Source organism: Cucurbita moschata, unplaced genomic scaffold, assembly GCF_002738365.1.
Source record: "Cucurbita moschata cultivar Rifu unplaced genomic scaffold, Cmos_1.0 Cmo_Scf00005, whole genome shotgun sequence".
Classification (NCBI taxonomy): Eukaryota; Viridiplantae; Streptophyta; class Magnoliopsida; order Cucurbitales; family Cucurbitaceae; genus Cucurbita; species Cucurbita moschata.
Genome location: NW_019268521.1, coordinates 4,491,193 through 4,499,919, shown reverse-complemented (window position 1 = coordinate 4,499,919; position 8,727 = coordinate 4,491,193). Strand labels below are relative to the sequence as shown.

Here is an 8,727-nt window from a genome sequence, read left to right as displayed (position 1 = left end):
TAACAATTTATAATATCAAACTGGAGACATAGATTAAAATCTGTAATATTTTTAAAAAATGATTTTAATATAAAATAAATTTATTAATTGTCAACCTAAGTAATATATGTTTTGATACAATCAATTTATACGAAGAATTAGGACTATTCGTTGGTAGACCGACACGTTTTGAGAGAAAATCAATGTAAAAAACAGATCAGTCTATTTCTATTTAATGAAAATGTGACGGTTGTAAGAGCAGTTTGTCATTGATCAATCGACCATTTTGTTGATCTGTTTGGGTCGGTTTTTAATATATATTGGTTTTTAATATATATTTTTTAAAATAAAAATATATATTATTGAGAGGGAACTTCACAGTACGTTATGATCGCAAGGGACCAACTTCCCTCCTTTTCTACACAAAGCCTGCTCGCCAACTGAATTAACTAACTTCCCGTAACGATACCGTAACGGCATCCTCCCCAGCCGTCTATGAAACTCCGTTATACACCGTCCCCTTCTCTTCCTATGCTCCCCTTTCCTATTACTTAGCCCCACCTCACTAACCCCCTCCCCCAATCCCAGCCGTTCATTCTCATCGTAATCATTCCGTGGGTCCCCCCAGTCTCTGATCCTCTGCGCCGCAACCAGAATAGGCCCAGCGTTCGACATGTCGGCCACCATGAAATTCATCAAGATATCCTCGCAATTGCGCTCCCGATCGACAACTCTTCTCATGTCGGCCATCGCCGCTAAGCCTCCGCAAGTATACTCGAACAAATACTCCATCTTCAGAATCATCAGCTTCGTGAGCACGATCGAGTATTTGTCTTGATGAACGGTGTAGATCCATTCTCGCCTCGAGAGGTCTAGATCGTGGGACCGGACGAAGAAGCCAACAAGTCGTTCGGGGTTTCTCCCCCAAACTCTGAACGCGAACTCCAGGGACGATATGTCGATCTCGACGTCGTCGTCGCAGATCAAAACGGCGCCGGTTTGGATGGACTTATGGGGTAGGAAACGAGAATTGAGGCTGTTTGAAGATTGGCGGATTACGGAAATGGGTCCAGTGGTGAGGTTTTGAGCCAATTGCGTTAGGGTTTTTGACGAGGTTGAGGGATTTCCCCAAAGGATCAGTACGGCTTGTACGATTGGGGATGCGGCATACGTGGCGGCTATTGATTGGAGTAGAGGGATGCGGGATTCGTAATAGCCGTTGATGAGGACCGTGATTTGATCCGATCGTAGATTCCGCCGGTCCGGCAGGGATTCGGCGTCGCACGCGGCGGCGGTTGCTTTCAGCAGAGAGCACACGGCGGTGGAGAAAGAGAGGAGGATGAAGATCGTTAGTGACTTGAAGTTCATTTCCACTTGCTTCTGCTTCAGATCTGAACACAATGCAGAAACAATATCATATACGCACTTAGATTTTTTTTAAAAATAATAATAATTTATTTGATCTCCTTTTTCATTAAACGACGTCGTGTCGAGCTGATGCGTAAACTTTACTCCTTGGCTCATAAAGAAAATGGGAAGAACGTGAATAAGAACGGAGGCAGAGTTTTCCTAAAAAAAATAAATAAATAAAATATCTACAAATGTGAAATTATTATAAAATAATTATACTTCAATTATCCATTTCAATAATTTTTATAATTTTTTTAATATTCACATGCTTTACACTAAAAATTTTCTTTGAAAATTGAACCAAAAGTTATTCTCAAAGATGGCTCACATGACACGTGACAATCAATTAATAAGAGTAATATTCAGTGCAACAATATGTTCTAAAAAAACTAAATGACCATAATGTTAGAAATTACGATATTTGTATATGAGTTGAAAATGCATGAAACTACATAAATGGTATTTTATGAATTAGTCATAAATTATATTAATTCTTGCCTGTAAGTCTTGAAGGTCACAAATTTTTTGTCGTGATTTGCATTTGAGCTTTGAATGCAATTCTTCTATTCGCCCAATTACCTTTGACCATTGACCGTAGTTTTTTTTTTTTTAATGCTTATATTTTGTTTGAGAAATATCTTCAAAATGAAAAATTGATAAAGTATTGTTTTTTCCTCCTAAGTTGGATTACCTTGGTAATTGTAATTATCTTTCATTTAAATAATATATATATATATATATATATTTGGATAACTCCTCTATATTCAAAATATGCATTTCTAGGAGTATTACGATCTGCAACTCAAATGGTACCTTACGAAGTCTCTATCAATCTTATTCTTATTGTGCGGCTTGTGAGCGTGTTTGGATCCGCGAAGGCAATCGCTCGGATGTTCTCCTAACCCAACCCGGGAACGGACTAGAGGGAATCGCAGCATGGAGAATGTTCGCGTCTCGTTGCAAGGCTCATTTTGCGTTGTAGATCATAGGGGGGTTTATCTGATCAAGGGCAGGGGCACAAGGGTCCTGGTACTATCTAGGTGCGAAGAACCACATCCAAAAAAAAAAATACTAATAATAATTAAAACACAAACAAATAATAAAGATGAAATTTGAGGTACTTAAATTTAATATAATGATGATTTGGAAAGAGATCGAGAGAGAAATATCACAAATTTAATTATATTTTTTTAAAAACAAAAATTATTCATATATTTCATATTTCTTCATACATTTGATCTGCCTCATCCAAAAAAAAACCAATAAAGGAGGAATCAAAGGAGAGAAAAAGAAAAAGATTTCTAATTTTTCCCTTTTTGTCCTACAACTCTATTTATCTGCACATTGGACTCTGCGGACGATGCGACGTCGTAATGTGCAGAGTTTCCAAGGAACAGAAACTCACCACCTCCTCTCCGCCTAACAAATCCCCGTTCTTCTTCTCCTCCACCAATTTCACCACATTTTCAAACACCGTTACTTCACACGGCAGCCTCAAAACCCCCGTTTGTTGAAACCCGAACTCCTCCTCCGCCTCTCTCAACAGAATCTCGAACGCCGGATGCCCTAAATACTGCGTCGGTATAACAAATCGCTTTTGCTCCTCTCCGACGCTCACCGCCAAATAGCCTTTCGGCACGGCGCCGCCGGAGATTTCCCCGCCGGAGGAAAGCGTTCGTTTCAGAAACTTTATGCTCTTGCCTCCCGATCCCGCCGCCGTGCCGGAGGCTTTGTTCGCCGTTTTCGATGAGTCCGCTAACTTCCGCCATTTCTTCAGGATCTGGTGAAGCCTTACGATGTCTCTGATTTTGTTCGACTTCTTCGAATTTGGATCCATTCCGCAATTAATTTCTTCCGAGGAAAGTGATGAACGAAGATGGGGAGGGGTCGTTTCTGTTCTCGACGCTCTGAATTTATAGGCAGTTCCGAAACTCGGATTTTAAAAAAAAAACGTAAAATTTTCATTAATTTTGAGTAATTTTATCCGTATTTTCTGTTGAGATTCCCTAAATCGTCTACAAATAATAATATTTAAATCGCTGATTGAAATTACCATTATACCCCTTGCCATCTTTATTTTAGTTTTTTTTAATTAAATATTATATTTTATTTTATTTTAAATAGCACTCATAGAAAAAATGTGAGTGACTATCAACATTATAGTTATTATTTCTATTGATATCCGATCCATAATTAATATATATTAATTCTTGCAGTGTCATTTCTTTAAAAATAATTATTGCGTCATATTTACTATTTTATTTAATTTACTTTCTTAAATAGTCATAAATATAACTCGATTTGTTATTGATGATATAAAGTTGGAAATCAGAATAGATACTTGAATTAAATATTTATTTAATTATATTCCAGAGTTAAAGAGTTTAATAATTAAAAATAAAATATATAATAAAGCGTTATTATTAAAGTGGGGTGCGCAACCCAAGGCTTAAAAAAATGGATTAAAAGTGTGAAGCTTTTTACAGGTATGGCATTTAATCTCTCGGCTCCTATTTTCGGTAGAAGATAACCCATGTGGGGTTAGCAAATTTAAGCCATTAATATAAATATCAATAATGACCCCAAAGTCTAACCTCCATTTTATAATCGCCGTACACCTGTTACGTTTTATTTTTTTAATCTCAAATCAAATGAATTATTATAATTTATATTTTCTCTAAATCGATTTAAATGTTATACAAACGAAATAAAATAAAATAAATAATTAAAAATAATAATAATAGGAAAACATTTTGAATATATATGAATAATATATTAATTTTTATTTAAATCTGACTTGAATATTAAATAGGGAGTAAAAGGTAATTTTAATCGAAGCAAGCGATGGTTTAGGTGGAGATCCAGTTTAGTTGTATTTATAAATTTAAAATAATAATAATAAAAATGAAAAGATATATATGGTTGGTGAAAGAAGCGTTGGGAGATTGATTTGATTCCCCGAGGCGAAGAGTCAAAGGCAAAGGAAGTCTCGTACCGTTCGATTGTACTATCATTATTCAAATATTTTAACTGCCCTAACTGCCCTTTTGCTTTGATTTCGATGGAATCCCATGTGATTTTTATTTTTTTTTTTACAATTTTCAATGTCCATCTTTTGCTACAATTTCCGAGTATTTTTTTCATTTTTTAATTATTAAATGGGTTCTCATCATTTGATGCCATATGCCATTTTCTAAATAAAATAATTGAATGCTAAATTAATTTTTAAAAAATCACATTAAATTTATACTTTCTCCAATTTTTTTTAATAATATATTTAAACTTTTTAAAAATTATCTTAAAATACAAAAGATAATAATAATAATAATAATAAATAAATATCCATAATTTAGTTTTAGAGGTAAAAGGTTAATAATTTGACTTAAAACTTTAAAAATACATTTATAATTATAATAAAAAAATGTTCATAAATTTTATAAAGTAATATTAAAACGTTTATAGATAAATTATGAGGTGCGGATAGATAGTTTTCTTTTATAGATTGACAGTAAAAAAAATTAATTTTTTTAAGGTTATTTTCAAAATTTTATAGATATTTTTTTAAATATAATATTAATTATAAAAAAAAAATTAATTGTTTAAAAAAGGTTGAAGAGATATTAATAAAACTTTTTAGAATTAAGGGTAGTTTTTAAATAATATTAAAAATTTAAGAGTATTATTGAAATAAAATACTAACCGTTACTCCTAAAAATTAAGGTAATTATATATATATATATATTAAAGGTTTGAAGTGTTATTGAAATTTATAAAATGCTAAAATAGGTTTAAGAGAATTTAAGATGTTAATATTTTTATTAAATTAGGCACAGTTAAAATTGAAAGTATTGAGGATGGTTACCGCAATTTAAACGGTAAAAAGAGGGCAAATGTTTGACTTTGACCCAAATAAATGGAGGGCTTAGATGAGAACGGCAACGTGATCCGCACGACAGCACCTCACTGAAAGAAATAAAGGGAGATTCCGTTCGATCCCAATTAATTTATACCCCAAACAGCCAAAATCATTATACCACTCATTAACCATCATCAATCCACATTCTTTTTGTTATTAAGCAACCAAATAATATATATATATATATATATATATATATATATATAATGTAAATTTAAGAGAGGGACTTGTGGTACTATAATCTATTATTGATGAGGACTTGATTGATAAAAATTAATTAAAAAAACATTTTTAAATAAATTAAAATAATATAAGTCAATAAAATACTTTAAAATATTACAATTTGTTATGATTGATTAGTTCAAGAAAAATTAAAATAGGAAAAAAAAAAAAAAAAGTCCTCACGTGCTTCTTGTTCAGACGGACTGGTAAGATGGGAGTACCGAACACGTGCTTCGTTCTGGCTCCCCCGCAGTAACGCAAACTCTCATACTCTTCACCCTTTTGCTTAATTAAGAAGCTAATTTATTCAAAATAAAATCATTTAAATTTAATCTCTCAACTTTCTAATTCTTTAATAAATAAATAATATATATATATATATATATTTATTTTTTTATCTTTATAGAAATTGGTCCATGATTGATATTAGGTATAAGATAATAATTGATTATGGTCTACCAATTTTCTTTTGACTTTTTTAGTGTAATTTTTTATTTAATGATTAATTATCGATTAATCTTAGGATTTCTTCTTCTATTACATTATTTTATTGACTAAAGTATATAAGTGATAGCTAGGCTGTTATCACATCAATAATTATAAAATAAAATAACAAATAAAGTATATTAATTATGAATATTAGTTTCTTGCTTTATTGGGGCGATTTAATAATATAGTCTTTAAAGTTTCCTATTTTAACAAATAAAATATATGAAATTTAACTAATATTGCAATTATATTTCTTTAAAAAATTGTTTATGAATAATCCGTTGACAATTAACGAACCTACCAATAATTAGTAGCTATGAAGCAAATTATGAACTATATAATTATTAATTATCATAATATTGAAATATATAAATTATTCCTAATTCTTCGACCAACCAATGATTTAAGGTCGATCATACCAATTAATTTTATGTTCGAGTTACATTACCTACCAACAAATTTGTAAGGTCAATATATCAAAATTAAAATATTTAAATAGGGCAATTAATTACTAGGAGTTGTAACAAAATCATATATATATTTATTTTATAAATTAGCCAATCAATGATTTATATTGGATTAATCTAAATATGGTGGTTACAATTTGTTTTTGGGTCAAAGTTGTTACTAAAGAAACAGCTATTAATAATTGGATTATAAAAATACAAAAAATTAAAAATAAATAAATCGATACCCTAAAGCAACCAATTAATTAAATAAATTAGTTTGCATAGTTAAGTAATTAATGAACTAATATATTAAATATCCAAATATTTCTTAAAAAAAATCAATTCCATAAAATTCACAATTTCGTGATTGAATTTATTATTTCATATATTCACTTTTTTTCTCAATAATTTGAGGTTGAAATTAAAAAGAAATAAATAAACATAATATTTCTAATATATTTTCCTTCTTTTATTTATTAAAAAAAAATTGATATTTTTGCGCGCCCATGACAGAAGGCGGATTTTGTGGTTTCGATGTTGGGCCTGAGGTCAGTTTTGTTTCCGGCCCACAAAAGCCCATTATTGCCGGAAAGAAGCCCAAAACGTATACTCTGATCCCTTCACAAACCTTAAATTTAATTTAAAATCATAAAATAATTTCACCAGAAAATAAAGAAAAATAAATAAATAAAATAAATTAGAGTTTTTTTTTTTTTAAAATTTTTAATTCTTTGGCATTTTTTTTTTCAGATTAATAAAAACTAACGAATAATATTTCTATCAAAACAATTCTAATAGCTCATAAAATAAAATTAAAATAATCAAATAATAAAATTATATTCTTCGGACTTTAATTTCATTAAATTAGATTCTAAATTATAACACGAACAAAATTAATATTCTACATCAATAAGTTTCTAGATGTTTAAAGATTTGTGGCTAGTTTCGCTCGTGTCTAATAATAATATTTTTATTTATCAATATGTAATAATATTATGGTATGGAGGGATAGGTCGCATTCAAGAAAGCAAAAAATATTGGGCTTATGTGGAAATCACAAGGCATTAAATGGAAATAACTGTCGGCCACAAAATGCTCCAAATTCTTAACCTTCCTTCCACTTACAATACCTTATATTCGCTTCCTGTCACATTTACATACCGAATTTTCATGGACAACTGCAATGTTTTTGCCCAATCATTTTTTTTTCTTAAATTCTATTTTTTATTTATTTTTAATTTAGTTAAATAATTCAAAAGTAATAATTATGGTTTGGAAAATTGAGGGCCTATTTTAATTATATATATATATATTTATTTCTGTTTCTAATTTTGGGAAAACAGGTGTGTAGTAACTTCTATTTTACATTAAAAAAAATATCCATAAAATACAACAAATTAAATTAAATAAAAAAATTCAACTTTTACATTATCTACGATCCATTGTTTTTTTTTTCTTTTAAATATTTCAATCTTAAAAAAATAAATTAAAAATTCGTATTATGATAGGAGAATCCTCTTTATTTAATAATTAGAATAAACTATATATTTATAAGTTTATTTGTAATTAATGATTTACTTTATTATTATTATTACAAAAAGAATTATTCATATTTCATGATATATCAAAAAGAAGAAAAGGCTAAGGTATCAAAGATTAAAGAGAGATTCCATCTCACAAATAAATAACAAAGTTATTAAAAAGAAATAATAATAATAATAATAATAATAATCAAAGGCTCAATGATGGGAGTTATAATGGTGGCAATGAGTCAGAAACAAAGTATGGGTTATTTTATTTGGTAACCAAGGGTGCCACGTGGAGAACATCGAAATATATCGGTGAGATTCTGATTCAACGTAGAAAGCTTTTAAGTGTTCGGGTCAGCTTACGTACCTCTCTATTTGATAATAGGAAATTTTATATTTTTAATATTTTTTACAAATTTATTTATTTATTTTCGATAACAACTCTATGTAACATACCCGAATACTATACGAGCATACTCGATGATAGTTAATATTTAACTCAGGTTAGTATTTGCATGTAACGTATACTTGAAAATATTATAGATAACTAATAAAATATTTAATTAAATATATGTGCATGGTTTTTTAATAAAATTTAGAGTGTCTAGTGGATCTCATTTTTCACGAGGAATAAGAATGATGCTTCATTAACGAGTGCCAATAACGAATAAGAATGATGCTTCATTAACCATTTTGTGAGAATAAAGAGTTTTTTTTTTTTTTTTTTTTTTTT

The 8,727-nt window shown here is 29.6% G+C and overlaps 2 protein-coding genes across 2 annotated transcripts; both read right to left on the bottom strand.

The window, feature by feature from the left end:
* Positions 1-322: 322 nt before the first annotated feature.
* LOC111443351 (glycosyltransferase family protein 64 C3) lies at positions 323-1,399 on the bottom strand. The gene has a single exon (XM_023081134.1). The coding sequence runs from the start codon at positions 1,345-1,347 to the stop codon at positions 355-357; it is 993 nt and encodes a 330-aa protein (XP_022936902.1). The 5' UTR covers positions 1,348-1,399; the 3' UTR covers positions 323-354.
* Positions 1,400-2,632: 1,233 nt separating this feature from the next.
* LOC111443447 (auxin-responsive protein SAUR71-like) lies at positions 2,633-3,275 on the bottom strand. Its single transcript, XM_023081259.1, has one exon. It carries the CDS (start codon positions 3,224-3,226, stop codon positions 2,723-2,725), a length of 504 nt encoding a protein of 167 aa, XP_022937027.1. The 5' UTR covers positions 3,227-3,275; the 3' UTR covers positions 2,633-2,722.
* Between the last annotated feature and the right edge of the window lie 5,452 nt (positions 3,276-8,727).

Excerpts from the sequence above, each read along its gene's own strand:
- LOC111443447 (XM_023081259.1), bottom strand. The coding sequence starts at position 3,226 with ATGGATCCAAATTCGAAGAAGTCGAACAAAATCAGAGACATCGTAAGG.
- LOC111443351 (XM_023081134.1), bottom strand. The coding sequence starts at position 1,347 with ATGAACTTCAAGTCACTAACGATCTTCATCCTCCTCTCTTTCTCCACC.